Below are 15923 nucleotides of genomic sequence, written 5' to 3'. Positions count from 1 at the left end.
AGTTGTAGTTTTGTTGACTCAACCTAAATAAGTTGTAGTTTTAGCATGACCCACATCTGTGGTGCTTATAGCGACTGATAACACCTATTTAATGGCCTGATAACAGTGGAATCAGGTGCATTTATACTATGTGTGGTTCATGTAAATGACACCAGCATGATGAAAGGAAGCACCTTTACCGCATTTTTAGAGCCCTTCAAGTCCTGTGTTAAGTGGATACAAACATTAAGTAACACATTTAGTGAGGCAAGTTTATATAAATAGCACCTTTCAACAAGAAGGCAATTCAAAGCGCTTAACACAGCGACTTGGGTCTTTCATGTCGCCTTCTATTTGTGCAGTATATAAAACAATTACAGGAACAAGAAAAGCAATTGGCTTGACACAGCTCAAAGAACAGCCACACACATTTCCTCCTGCTAGAGAAGAAAATTCAATTGTGTCATAGCTGATTTGAGTATCAATACCAGGACAGCTATATTTGTCAGTCCAAGTGAGAGCACATTGCAGCGTATCAGCATCACCCCTGACAGTAAAGGTACCATCAGTGCTCTTGAATCCTAATGATAAATATCAAAGGTCACAGGTTTGGTCGTTAGTGCCATCGCTCATGATGGCTTTTACATGCCAAATTAATGCTGAGATCTGGGGATGCGGCAACGTTGTTAAAAAGGAGTCAGGGGGAAAAATGTTGCAGTCAGACGTTGAGATTTTAAACAAATCCCCAGGATAGTCAAACTTATTTGGAAGAGAAAACAAAAAGGGAACCGTCAAATTATTAGCCCAACTGTCCATTCAGCTATCTGTCTATCTTTTGCTTTTTCTGTTTTTGTGTTTAGTTGCTTTGTTTTGTTTTGTCTCCCAACCTCCATGTAAAGTGCCCTGGGGTTTCTTGAAAGGTGCTATATAAATACAAATTATTATTATTATTGTAAACATATCATCACCGTTTTCAGATCGACTTCCTAATCCAGCTATGACTTCCCCCCTATTTGCTATAGTTACTAGGGCTGCCGATCGATTAAAACATTTAATCGTGATTAATCGCAAATTGCTCACATATTTTTTATCCGTTCAAAATCTAAAATCTTAAAGGGAGATTTGTCAAGTATTATTATTATCATCAACATGGGAGTGGGCAAATATGCTTGCTTTATAAGCAGCAGCTTTACATTTTTTTATTGGAAATCAATTAACAACAAAAAGCAATGACAGATATTGTCCAGAAACCCTCACAGGTACTGCATTTAGCATAAAACAATATGCTCAAATCATAACATGGCAAACTGCAGCCCAACAGGCAACAACAGCTGTCAGTGTGTCAGTGTGCTGACTTGACTATGACTTGCCCCAAACTGCATGTGATTATCATAAAGTGGGCATGTCTGTAAAGGGGAGACTCGTGGGTACCCATAGAACCCACATTCACATATCTGGAGGTCAGAGGTCAAGGGACCCCTTGGAAAATGGCCATGACAGCTTTTCCTCGCCAAACTTTAGTGCAAGTTTGGAGCATTGTTTAGGCTCCTTTGCAACAAGCCAGTATGACATGGTTGGTACCGATGGATTCCTTAGGTTTTTCTAGTTTCATATAATGCCAGTATCTTCACTCTAGCTTTAACACTGAGCCCGCTACAACCTCCGAAAGATCGCAAGTTGTGTTAATGCATTAAAGAAATTAGAAGTGTTACACAAATTTGCGTTAACGCGTTATTATCGCATTAACTTTGACAGCCCTAAAAGTTATGCATACGCAGTTTTCCTATGCAATGAAGGATTATCACCAACATTCCGGACACGCTTTTGATTTTATCGCTGAATAAAGTGGTTTAAATTAATCTGGCTAAAGTGTTGGTTTGTTTACAACCAGACTGATCGTCTGACAGCTTGTGAATCTGACTTTGTTGTAGAACTGTCATTGCGTTTCAAGTCATTTTGTGTGTACAATGTTGTCTTGAAAGATGCAATGACGAGTAAGGTAACAAAAATGAGTTTAAAAGAGCAAAATTATCCTTTAAAAAGAAACAAAAAATATAGATGAAGTCGGGGTATAGTGAATGCCTGGTTCGACTAGAGGGTTGTTACAGAGAACCATCTGAGAAGCCGTCATTGGAAACTGTTTCGAAAAGGGCAGGCACTTTCAAAAATACTTGGCAGGTGATTGGATGAACCATCCGTCAATCAAACTTTTGCTCTCCAGCTCTGATATAACTGATGCTATTGTAACATCTATGCTAACCTTGAGGTTACCCCAGGTGTAAGTGCTATATAAATACTGTTAAACTATCAAAACGCTCAATATACGGAGAAATACACACAGCCCGTATTCAGATATTGTGCGTTTGAAACAAGCCGTTAGGATTTCTGTCCATTTGTGATGTCACAAATATACAATATTTAGATCATTACACGGTTTTAAAAGTAGACATTCTAAATGTGTCCCAGTTTATTTCCTGTTGCAGTGTATGTGAATAACATCAGCTGACAGGAAGTAAACATGGACTCAAGCTGTTGCCTAGCAACGCAATTCCGTTGCAATTCCATTGAAATGCACTAAAACGGAGCGTTTCAGACAGAGGGTAAACACAGGTATATTCAGGCAGACAGTACAAGGTAAATAATGTGTTTTTTGAACATTACAGCATGTAAACATGTTCTAGTAGAAACACAAAATACAAGTATGAACCTGAAAATGAGCACAATATGGGACCTTTAAGAGCCGCCGTTGTTGCTTAGAGGGAACAGTCACCTCTCTGTGTCGTTACACACACCTAAGCCACGCACGTAGTTGGTTGCAGCTCCTTACAGGATGCTGATTGGTCCGTTGTCTGGCTCGCCGGACACAAATGCATTACTTGAAGCCTAAAGAGATGAATTTTCATGCGATATGTGATCCCGCAAGTTAAGTAATTTTATTCCTCAAACAAAATGACTCGAGGAGAAGAGAACAAATGATAAAAATCGGGGGGCATGTGTGCCACTTGAATGTCCTGCTCCTCTCAGCTCGTCTTGGCCCTCTTATTCAGATGTTCCTTTTGGTAAATGTGCGAGGTCAGGCTGTTCTGACTGCTGGGCAATAGGGACAGGTGCTGTGACAGAGGGGCTGGAGGAGGCCTATTCTACCCTGACACCTGCTGTGATAATATGACACAGTGCTTCAGGACAGTTACAACAGATGTTGGCAGCATTCAGGAGATGGAAAGTGAATATATGATAGGTCAAGTATGAAAGCTCTATTTAGAAGCTGTTCATCACACTGTTGAACCCCAGGGAAGCCAATCCACTAACACTCATAACTGGTCTCATTTTATTCTGTACAATTTCCTCCTTTTGGCAACTCACTACATTCACACATAGTACAGCTTTCTGATGCCTTGTATAATGAAGGCATTAAAAGAATCACGCTCACCAGCAGTTGCTACTTACTCTCCTGTCCCCGCTCCTTGTTTTTGAGCTGTAGGAGTTTGTGTTCCCGCTGCTGCTTCTCCATCTCCTGCTCGTGACGCTGGTGCTCCATCTTCCTCTGGTGCTCCAACAGCTCCTGTTGGTGCTTGAGCGCCAGCAAGTCCTGTTGGTGCTGGTGGAGAGAGAAACAAGACTATAGAAAGAAGAAAGTACAAAGAGACAGAGAAGATGCGTAAAGGACACTACAGAGCATGAGCAACATGATATCACAACATATCAGAAGACATTGTTTTGATGAGGTGTGCTGTAGCCACAACCAAAGAACGGATATTGATAAGAAGTGAAAGTCAATTGTTCGTTCCGTTGCAACGTCAGCGCCCGGCAGCAGAGCTACGCCTCCGCCATTTTGGACTGAAAGAGACTACCGGACGCCAGTAAAACGTCCGCCTACAAAGTGCCGTACAAAAATTTATTATTTTTTATTCTATTGTCATAATTTTAATGTTTCTACCAACATGACCTGTGTTAGACAATACAAATATTATAAATATGCATACTATTATAACTATCTACTTACTTACTTTACTTACTTATTTATTTATTAAACTTTTTGGCCCTGACGCTTCCCAGAGGAGCATAAAGTGAGCGATGGACATTAATGGAAGTTAGATAAATCCCAATCTCAAACTTTTTCATGTCAAGGATCCAAAATAGAGTCCAACAGACCACAGACCATGGATGTAGAAGAGGGTCCAGTAGACCACAGACCATTGATGTAGAAGAGGGTCCAACAGACCACAGACCATGGATGTAGAAGAGGGTCCAACAGACCACAGACCATTGATGTAGAAGAGGGTCCAACAGACCACAGACCATGGATGTAGAAGAGGTTGTGTCCTGGTCTTTTGTCCAGCGTGTTAGTAAATAAACTACAACTACATTAAATTCTGTTGATGTCATGCTACTAGCACTACTAGCTACTGGCCGATAGCCAGTTGGCTGACAGCTGACACATGGGTGTATTAAAAGATAATAAAAGTGATGAATTACAGTCAATATATCCATTATTACAGCCGCATACAGCTAGCAGGAAGCTGGCAGAACCGGATATGTCATATGAGCGTGCACGGCGGTGCAGTCCCGTGGGTCTGATGACCGTTCATTATGTCGAGGAAAATAACTCTGGATTCGGTTATTTTACAACTTTTAGGACATAATGGTTTAAATGAGGCCTATTTAAGCGTTCTTACTGGGAAGTTGATTTACCTAAAAAAAAGTATCCTCTGATTTACAGACGTCTCTTTATACATCCATGGCCACAGACTTACGATGGCGTTTTCAGTCCAAAATGGCGAATGTGATATCACAGCGCCATCAAACATCCATCGTCAAAAAAACACCGGAGTTTCACCTCTTTGTTTCTGAACTCTTTGGCCACACGGCATAAGAATCAAAGAATCCAACGCTTATTCGAAAGGACATGACATCACCTAACCAAGTCCAATGTGCTAAATGCTAACTAAGAGACTGAGCAGGCTGGAGAATACACATCAGAGTTATTTTCATACCAGATTGATCATCCTCATTGGCTGACTTTGTGGTCGTGGCAACACCAGGGAGGCTTTTTAGCGAAGTGAGTCACATACAGAATCCACACATACACAGAGACAAGGTTTTATTGGGGCCAAGGTTCCCATGGGGATGACTAAGCAAAATGCTGCCACCAGATCAGATTACACACACATCACTTAAGCGTACACATGCCTCCTCTTGTCCTTCACAAGGTGCATTTCTGCCAAGTACAGTCCTACAGTAAGCTGTATCCAAGGAAGGACTCCCTAAAACTCCACTCACCTTGACATGCTCCTGCAGCTGGACTTCGTGTTGCCGCGACAGCTGCTCATGCTGCCTCTGGAACTCGGCGATCAGGAGCTGTCTCTGGAGCTGCTGCTTGTGTTTGAGAGTCACCAGCTCCTGCTGCAGCTGCTGCTCCTGGTGGTCTGCAGGAGATGTTCAAGACATTAGAGCTGTTTGTATTAAATAGCCAGGATTTAAACACGACGAGCGGAGATCATCCCCACTTACTAATGACTGGCCCGCGGCCTGACTCGGAGGACGCGGGGCAAGCTGTGGAGACGGGCGGCGTAGGGTGGGGTTGGGGAACCAGGCCGAAGGGGGACTGCTGGTGGTGGTGGTGGTGGTGGGGGTGGTCCACTATGCGCAGGTCCATGGGAAGGATGGCTGTGGCGTTGGGGGGCACCTGCATGGGCAGTGCTGCCGTGCTCACGTCCACTGGAGGAGGAAGGAGGGAGACAAGATGGAAACAAGCACGTAAAGATGGAGTTTGTTTAGAACCTTTTTATTATTAATATTGTTGTATGTTATTAATTAAAATAAAAATAAAATATATATATATATTTATATTAGGGCTGTCATCGATTAAAATATTGAATCGCGATTAATCTCAAATTTAATCGCATATTTTTTATCTGTTCAAAATGTACCTTAAAGGGAGATTTGTCAAGTATTTAATACTCTTATCAACATGGGAGTGGGCAAATATGCTGCTTTATGTAAATCAATTAACAACACAAAACAATGACAGATATTGTCCAGAAACCCTCACAGGTACTGCATTTAGCATAAAACAATATGCTCAAATCATAACATGGCAAATTGCAGCCCAACAGGTAACAACAGCTGTCAGTGTGTCAGTGTGCTGACTTGACTATAACTTGCCCCAATATTTGCACAAGAGTGGAAAAAAAAATCAATACAAATATTTGAATAAAAAAAAAAAAAAGAACATGCAGCAATAAAGTACTTCAATGCAGATTTCTAGATTAAAACACAGTTGCAAATCACACCTTAAAAATGAACCACAAAAAGAACACATATGCACGTTATCCACGGCTCAAAGCCCGGTCTCCTGAGGGAATTATTAAAGTCAATTTCTTCTCAGAATATCTGTCTATAGTACAACATTTATTTGATGTCCAAAATGTTTAATATGCTTTGACAGCAGCCAAATCACCCTGTCAGCTCTGATCCAAATAAGACACATGCAGCCTTGACTGTTGCACTCAGCATTACACTTCATATTGGTTGTTGGCAAACTAGGGACTTAAGCCTGTTTTAGAGTTGTACACATTAGGAAAGAGCATTAGCAATAACTGTCTGGGATTCAGATCAGAGCTAAGCAAAGTGTATAGGAAGCCTCTTTACACGCATCATCCACACAAACATCCTTCTCAGAGAAACCCTGTGCGCACACACTTTCACACATTTATGTACACAGATGACAAAATAGCACACGCACGGGGTAGAATGATGAAACATGGCAGCAGAGAGCAAAAACAATCCCCCTGCAACATGAGTTTTGCAGCAGGGATTTGCTGACACGCACGCAGACTTACTGTGTGTGTGTGTGTGTGTGTGTGTGTGTGTGTGTGTGTGTGTGTGTTTCCACTTTGACTGTGTGTATGTGTGAGCAGTGCTGACAGTGTACAGTATGTTTATGCTCTATCCGTGTGTATTTTCTACGGAGAAAGCAAGGTTGTGCGTGATGTTGAAGAAGATGGAACGACGTCGCCAAATATCCCCACTAGGGATGTCCATAATGAACCGTTTAACCGTTAACCGACATTAAGCATTTTAACCAATTAACGCTATCGGTTAAAACGGTTAAAATAAATGTTAATAATTAACTCAAAAGCTGAGCAGCTCAGAGGAGCGGCTCGTCTCTTTAAGGAGAAAAGCTGGTCCACCTTAACAGCCCACCTTAAGAGGCGGAGCCGGAGTTGCAGGATACAAGAAGTCAGCTCCGGTCTCTGGCTCGCTTGAGCGGAGCGGAGGAGTTGTAGTTTAGTAGCATTTATTCAGCGACAAATAAACTGTACACACACTGCTACACCTACGATCACAGCTAGAACGCCACCAACAACCTCACACTCATCGCCAACACACACACACGGTCTGTTGGAAACTCGCTAAAGTTACGCAGACTAACTAAGCCTCCGGCAATGCTAGAGCTGCTAACGTAGCACACACACTGTATCTGTCACAACATCCTAAAACAAAAAGGTCACAGGTATGAGCTGCAGATGTCACGTCCAAAAAGTTAAAATGTCAGTGAAGCACGAAAAAAAAATCAAAGTGACTTGATACAAAAAGTGTTTGTGTTCCATCCCTTCCATATGTTCCATTCAGTCTGCAGCCTGTATTCCTGCTTTATCTGAATAATCTGGTGAAGTAGTACAGGCTGTTGAAACACTAAGAGCAAACACAGGGAAAGGCAACAGCCCCGCTGCATCAACATGGTTGACATGCACAAACCAGAGTATTAGTGCAATCAGATTATTTCTCCAAAACAAGCAAACAACACAGCAGCTTACACGCAAACTGTAGTAGAACCCGACAACATGACTCTCGCGGTCGTATGCCTCCGCCAACCAGTCAGGTTGCAGTTCACATCCGTGTCTGTTTAAAATGTCATCGCTTCATCATTTTATCCTGTTAGACATTTGTGTGAAATTGTCATAATTAGGACATGAATTCTTGAGTTATGGACAAAAATGTGTTTTGTGAGGTCACAGTGACCTTTGACCTTTGACCACCAAAATCTAATCAGCAAGTTTCCTCAAGGTGTTCCTGAGATATCGTGTCCACGGGAATGAGATGGACGTGAGGTCATAGCGACCTTTAGGGATGCACCGATTTGACTTTTTCAGTCCCGATAGCGATACCTGGGCTCTGGGTATCGGCCGATACCGAGTACCGATCCGATACCAGTGTTAATAAGCTGTATGCCTCACTGTGTGGAAGTCAGCGGGATCAGTATTTTATGTGTAAGGCAACATCTTGACAAAATGTAACAAATAAATGCCTAAATAGAAATTTACTGAATTATTTATTATCAAAATGATAATAATATAATAATAATAATTCAAGTGTTAACCTTTTTAATGCAGCAACAAATTGGTCAAAACTTAAACAGGAATTAAAATGTCAGTATATAATGTGTATAGTATATAAACATAGAACTGAAGTTAATAGATCGGCCCCATTGTCACCGATACCCGATCCAGCTGTTTGAGTCAGTATCGGCCCGATAGCTGATCCGAATGAGTTCATCTTTGAGTCCCAGTGGATGTTTGTGCCAAATTTAAAGAAATTCCCTTCAGGAGTTCCTGAGATATTCACGGGAATGGACCGGATGTATGTACGTACAGAAAAACACTGACTGCCTGAAAAATAATGTTCCTGGCCACGGCTGTCGCAAAAGCAGAGGCATAAACGCATAAACGTGTGCTTGTGATTTTTAGGTTGTAGTGTACTCAGTTTTAGCTAGAGTAAAGATAGTGGTATCATATGAAACTAGAGAACCTAAGGAATCCATCGGTACCAACCATGTCATACTAGCTTGTCACGAAGGAGGTTAAATAACGCTCCAAACTTTCACTAAATCTTGTCGAGGAAAAACTGGCATGGTCATTTTAAAAGGGGTCCCTTGACCGCTGACCTCCAGATCAGTGAATGTAAATGGGTTCTATGGGTACCCACAAGTCTCCCCTTCACAGACATGCCCACTTTATGATAATCACATGCAGTTTGGGGCAAGACATTTTTTGATGCTAAATGCAGTACCTGTGAGGGTTTCTGGACAATATCTGTCATTGTTTTGTGTTGTTAATTGATTTCCAATAATAAATATATACATACATTTGCATAAAGCAGCATATTTGTCCACTCCCATGTTGATAAAAGTATTAAATACTTGACAAATTTCCCTTTGAGGTACATTTTGAGCATGTAAAAAAATGTGTGATTAATCATGATTACACATGTTAATCGATTGCCAGCCATACTATATATAGATAAAGCAGTTAAAGTAAGGTAAAACCAGATCTCTAGTTTGAGTTGCTGTGTGTTACAAAAAACAAGATTTTTTATTGTGTTTTATAAATGGGTTAAAAAATATCTTAAAAATCATGCCACCAACTGACTTCTCAATGTGTGCTTGATATCTGAACTCAAGATCAAAACCTCCCGTGTAATCATTCAGTCTTTTTCTGATCGATATCTGCTCCGTAGAGAGCCACCTTGCACCGCGCCGAGCCCTCTGCCAGTTATCAATACCCCAAAGCCAGTGGAGAGCGTCTCCGACCTATCACAGATGTCCTGGCCTCCCCGGTGACCAATGAGGTGGCGATGGAGTTGCAGTTACTTGCTGAGATAGCCAATGACATCTTTGGTACCGGGCAGGTTTTTGAGTGCGGGAGGAAACTTAACACCACCCAACGGGACAGCAGGGAGAGAAGAAAGGGTGTGGCCCGGGGGCAGACACGCTGGGGCTTCACTGGAGCATATGTGTGTGTGTGTGTGTGTGTGTGTGTGTGTGTGTGTGTGTGTGTGTGTGATTGTGTCACTATACTTGTGAGGACTTGTTTGAAAGCCGGACATTAGAAGTGACTACTTTTTCTTTTGGACCCTTAGTTTGAAAAGATGAAAGAGCGAGGCTTAAGCCAAGACTGAGGGTTTGATTTATAGAGTCCACGAGATACATGCACTGTTCTTAATGTTAATCTAAGACTGCTGCTTTTATCAACATTTATCATGAGGTTTCATCCATTTTTTAAGGGTAAAGGTCAGGCATGTAGTGATGAGGAAGCTGTGCGTGTTAAAATGATCCCTTGCACCTCTGACCTACAAACGTGTATGTTTGTCACGTCCAGATAAACAAGCGTATAGAAAGCGAGGCTCATTAGAAGATGCCACTGGTAGTCATTCTCCCTCCCAACAGCCTGTGCCAATCATGCAAACAAAGCCTTTCCCTATGAACCGCGGTAAACGTCCAGCCCACCACCGCTTTCCATTCTCTGTAAACGCATACGTGTATACACACACACATGCCTGTGTCAACTGCTTACACACATATTTAATAAGCAGTAAACATCAAGGCCAAACAAACAAAACCTTTCTTGTTGGATCAGTGCACTTCAAACGGAGTGCCACTCTGCCATGCGGGACCCGCTCAGAGGGACCCCGGCGCCAGCTATTCTAGCCCCACGGCGACAAACATGCACTGAGCATCACATCAATTAACGCCTTTTCTACTGTATATTTTCCCATACAGACTTTTGGCGGGGCAAGCTTTGGACCGGGAGTCCTGCCGCCCCTGTTTCTTCTAAATAGGGCTCTGGGTGACCTCGCTCTCGCTCTCGCTCTCGCTCTCGACCCCACGCTATTTATGTACGGTACGGCCTTACTTAGTAAGCATGCCACAGGCTTCACAAAGGCGGTTTGTTTTCACAGACAAATGGGGCTCCCACCCCCAAAAAACGACAACGTAAAGATATGGACACATTCGGCTTCTACGCTTTCACATGCAGCAACAAAATCCAAGCAGTCCTTTTGGGAAAATGAAAAGGCAAACGCACGCAAAGTAATCTGTGACATCTACTGGATTTGACAAGCTAATAAAAAGATATCAAACATTTACAAAGAGGGTGATAATCAGAATCATGATTCATAGGGCAAACAGGGCAGAGTGAGTGCCTCCGTGATAGGAGGCGGCCTGAGCACATGGAGTCTTAAAGCAGCAGTAGGCAGAATGTTTTTTGCATCATTGGGCAAAAATTCCATAATAACCTTTCAGCATATTGTGAATCAAGTGTTCTGAGAGAAAACTAGACTTCTGCTCCTCCTCATGGCTCTGTTTTCAGGCTTTAAAAAATCTAGCCCGTGACGGGAGACTTTGGCCAATCACATTTCAGAGAGAGAGAGCGTTCCTATTGGCTGTTGAATCAACGGAGGCAGCTGTCAATCACTCGCCAACTCCAATCAAGCAATCAAACTAGGCAGCGCTGATCAAATATGAATCAATATTCTGTTACTGTAATGACTATTTCTCTCCTCAAATGTGTTCAGAAACATCTTGTTGTTACTGTTTAGCTGTAAAATGAGAAAGTTTGCTCTGGCTGGTGGGCGGTGCTTGGTATTTCCTCAACTGATCTCAACATGGCGGTCGGGTCACAAATTTTCTCATTTTACAGCTAAACAGTACACTACAAGATGTTTCTGAAAACATTTTACGCAAGAAATAGGCATTACAGAAACAGAATATTGATTCATATTTGATCAGCGCTGCCTAGTTTGACCATTTGATTGGAGTTCGTGAGTGATTGACAGCTGCTCAGAGACGGCAAGGCTCCAGCTCGGCTCTGATTGGTTGTTTTCCTCCCGTCTGTGAAATCTTGCAGATGCAATTAGGAGCACCGGAGGACACATGCTTTTTTTTTCAGATTACCTGTCTCATGCACTACTGTCAGGATATAGTGACCATTTTATAAAAATAACTTATTTTCATCATCTTAGCTCCAGTTCTTCCCACTGCTGCTTTAACCTCGTGCCAAAATGGTTACCAAGACTGTGTCACTTGATTTGAATGAACAACCTAAGCTGCACCACCTCCACCCACCAAGATTCAAGCAGTTTTGACTGGAGTGGAATTTATTGAAGAGGCACAACAACAAGCACAAAAAAATTACACTTGCGCTTGATAAAAATGGAACTGCGTCCGCACAAATTTTTTTTTTATGTAGTGTCATATTGTGTTTCCATGCAGTATCACGTACATGTATGTGTTATTCTGTTAACATGGCTGGTCACTTGCAAGACTGGTGACCAATGGCCGGCTGCAAGGCTGACGCAAGACAGAAAAAAACTAATTTCAGCCACTTATCCTCAAGCTGAGGGGCTTCAAGTGCAGGGACAGAGAAGGAGAGGAAGAGGGAGGTGGTGTAATCACTCCTCAGACCAGCTACTGAGAGGCTAACCACACCGGCTGGCACATTAACATTGTACTGAGGGGCATAGCCATCTGCCAGGTTGTGATGTTAGCTACACATAGGTATAGGTATTTAGGAACTTGGACCTGTTGATATATTTAAGTGTCAACTAGGGCTGTCAATCGTTTCAAATATTTAATCGCAAATTAATCTCACATTTTTTATGTTCATTTTTTTTAAATGTATCTTAAAGGGAGATTTGTCAAGTATGTAATACTCTTATCACCATGGGAGTGGACAAATATGCTGCTTTATGTAAATGTATGTATATATTTATTATTGGAAATCAATTACCAACACAAAACAATGACAGATATTGTCCAGAAACCCTCACAGGTACTGCATTTAGCATAAAACAATATGCTCCAATCATAACATGGCAAACTGCAGCCCAACAGGCAACAACAGCTGTCAGTGTGTCAGTGTGCTGACTTGACTATGACTTGCCCCAAACTGCATGTGATTATCATAAAGTGGGCATGTCTGTAAAGGGGAGACTCGTGGGTACCCATAGAACCCACATTCACATATCTGGAGGTCAGAGGTTAAGGGACCCCTTTGAAAATGGATATGACAGTTTTTTCTCGCCAAACTTTAGTGCAAGTTTGGAGCGTTATTTAACCTCCTACGCAACAAGCTAATATGACATGGTTGGTACCGATGGATTCTTTAGGTTTCCTGCTTTATCTTCACTCTAGCTTTAAAACTGAGCCCACTACATCCTAAAAATCACAAGCTGCATTTATGCATTAAAGAAATTAGTGGCATTAAAACAAATTTGCGTTAACGCGTTCTTATCGTGTTAACTTTGACAGCCTGCACTACAGTCTACACCTGAACCACACTCGTTTTCTACCATAAGTTAATGTTTCATCTTTTTGGGCCAAATTGGTTCATGACATGAGACGTGGAGATTCTACAAAATCAACATTTATCAAAACCTGCTGTTGTGATTTGATTAAAGGCACTGTTTGTAACTTCTTACACGTATAAATCAATCCAGGTCGGTGTCCCATGCGCGCTCGTGTGTGGCTACGCTGTTCAGACTCAGACTCCAACACAAACTACACGGAAGCACCAAAACCTCTTGGTTGTATCTAGTGAAGCCCGTCTGTTAAACAGTGTTGGCCGCGGTCGGAGGGCGCGGGGGAGACCGTAGCTTTGGTCTCCAGGACCGGAGTCTCTGCTGTCCTCTGCTCCTCTGCTTGCCTTCACTCACACACCGCACTCGTTCTTGCTCTTTTGCTCCACCTCACGTGCATGCGCGCACACTACGCACTGCAGAAGAGTTAGTTTAGCTCTGAGAATATCTAGACGTTTGAGCAGAAATAACTGCTGCAGCTCCTCCAGACCAACAGAGGTTTCCCGTGTCTTGTGAAGTGACGGGGCTCCGCAGAGAGAAACGTTATCGTCTCCGACCAAAACTCCAGTGTCTCCCATGTTCCCTCCGGCCGCGGTCGGGAGGCTGAGGCAGGAAAAGCCAACACTAGGATCAGCATTGATTCATGGAGAGACCTTCGTCTGGTCAGCTAACATTACTGCCAAGCAGCTGAAATATAGAGTGATATTGTGCTTTTAGCTGACGTGTGTCTCCTCACTGTTTTGAGGGATGCTCGTTCATGTCTATGTAGAGTGAGCACAAGGGCGAGCAACAGGACGCTGACTTTTGTTGACTTAACGGCCACAGGTGTCGCTGTTAACAAGACATTTCTGATTCTTATAGAGTCCCTTTAAGTATCTTTTCTAAACTGTACAATGATGTAGCTGTGTTTTCTACTGAACAGACCCTAATTTGTTAGATGTTATTTAGTCTATAATGTATAGGCTGTTTTAAAGTGCTGTCAGAAGGTTTGATAGCACACAGGAATCACGTCTGTGTCACAGAGTCCCCGGTCGAGCTGACATGGCGACAACAATCCTCAGGAGCATTTTACAGTAAACAAAGCTTTGTGAATGGAAGCGGCAGACAAACAGGGCGACATACAGCACCCAGCAGGATGCAGGCACCTGTGAAGTAATTAGCCCATCAGCTTACAAGGACGGCACTCTGTGAATGTGGCATGAGGTAATGGTGCTGAGCCAACGGGAGGAGAGGCGGATGCACACGCTGACTCACCCTGACAGCACCGGACATGATAATGCTAACATTCCCACTGCTGGCATGGCACCCGATTCGACTGTCATCCCTATTAAATAGTTGTTATCAGACACTATAAGTACCATAGATGTGGGTCAATTGGGGCCTATTACATTGTAAAAGTGAAAGTGAACCTTAAAAGCAACACGTTCTAACATGTTGTAAAAATGAGTGAAACGTCACCTTTCGAACACAAACAAAAATACTTCTTTGGGTTTAAGCAACAAAACTACAACTTCTTTGTGTTTAGGCAATACAATTACAACCTATTTAGGTTTAGGCAATAAAACTACAACTTCTTTAGGTTTAAGCAATAAAACAACAACTTCTTCAGGTTTAGGCAATAAAACTACAACTTATTTAGGTTTAGGCAAAAAAAACAGGTTAAGCCTATAAAACTACAACTTCTTTAGGTTTCGGCAAAAAAACATTTAGAATTAGGCAATAAAACTACAAATTCTTTAAGTTTAGGCAAACAGAACAGATAGGTTTCGGCAATAAAACTACAACTTCTTCAGGTTTAGGCAATACAATACAAAGCATTTAGGTTTAGGCTATAAAACTACAACGCATTTAGGTTTAGGCAACAATACTACAACTTCTCTTCTTTAGGTTTTTTGCAACAAAACTACAACTTCTCTTCTTTAGGTTTAGGCAATAACACTACAACTTCTTTAGGTTTAGGCAAAAAAACAGTTAGAATTAGGCAATAAAACTACAACGCAATTAGGTTTAGGCTATAAAACTACAATGCATTTAGGTTTAGGCTATAAAACTACAATACATTTAGGTTTAGGCAACAAAACTACAGCCTCTAGGTGAAAACCCTGAGTTTTGTGTCACATCCATCATCCCCGACCCCCACCCCTTATGGAGTTTCACACTGTCTATACTACAGCGCCTGACTTCCGCTTCTGCTCCTGTCATAATTACTAATAATTACTACGGCCGCTGTCGTGTTCTTTTATACCTTCTTTCAGTGATCTACCATGTAAATAGATGATAGAACCTACTAGTGGGTGTAGTAGGCCCCTATTGACCCACATCTATGGGGCTTATAACTGACTGATAATGCCTATTTAACAGTCAGACAACAGTCTAATCGGCTGGGCAGCCCAAGCAGGTCACAACAGGGTCTTCATTTTTCTTACATCATCATCATATGAAAACTTTGCAAGTCTAAAATGCAGCTGACAACTATTTTTAAAAGTATGCAGTCGGTTCGAAATGTGTTGTAAATGTGTAGCAGCGAAAGGATCATTAAAGCTACGAAGGACCATTATAGATGAGGGGCGGAAGTAAGATAAACTCTGTTGATTTCCAGACAGGAAATCATGTTTACTTTGTGGAATCCTATGATGGAGTTGTGAGGCTGCAGGCACGGTGATGTGAAATCTGGCTGAACTCACCAAAAACAACTGACAGAAACACGGCTGGTGAAATGTGCCTCCTCTTCTCTCTGTCCCTCGTCTTATCATCCATCACTCTGTGTGCCCGTTTATCCCTGACTCTGCCCCTCCCTCCTTCCCTCC

At 42.2% G+C, this 15923-nt stretch overlaps 1 protein-coding gene across 9 annotated transcripts in view; it reads right to left on the bottom strand.

Annotated features, from left to right (window-relative positions):
• The window catches only part of hdac4 (histone deacetylase 4), a 223446-nt gene that overhangs the window by 88049 nt on the left and 119474 nt on the right, over nt 1-15923 (bottom strand). For 6 of the 9 annotated variants that reach the window (XM_074658171.1, XM_074658168.1, XM_074658174.1 and 3 more), the window contains 3 exons: nt 5491-5697; nt 5260-5405; nt 3427-3598 (listed from right to left, as the gene is read on the bottom strand). In XM_074658171.1, the coding sequence (XP_074514272.1) occupies nt 3427-3598; nt 5260-5405; nt 5491-5697 (525 nt within the window). The remainder of the gene's footprint in view (nt 1-3426; nt 3599-5259; nt 5406-5490; nt 5698-15923) is intronic. The other 3 variants (XM_074658172.1, XM_074658176.1, XM_074658169.1) reach the window with 1 other exon arrangement.

Source organism: Sebastes fasciatus, chromosome 14 (genome assembly GCF_043250625.1).
Source record: "Sebastes fasciatus isolate fSebFas1 chromosome 14, fSebFas1.pri, whole genome shotgun sequence".
NCBI lineage: Eukaryota > Metazoa > Chordata > Actinopteri > Perciformes > Sebastidae > Sebastes > Sebastes fasciatus.
Note: the sequence above shows the minus strand (reverse complement) of the source record. Positions and strands in the feature narration are given on the sequence as shown.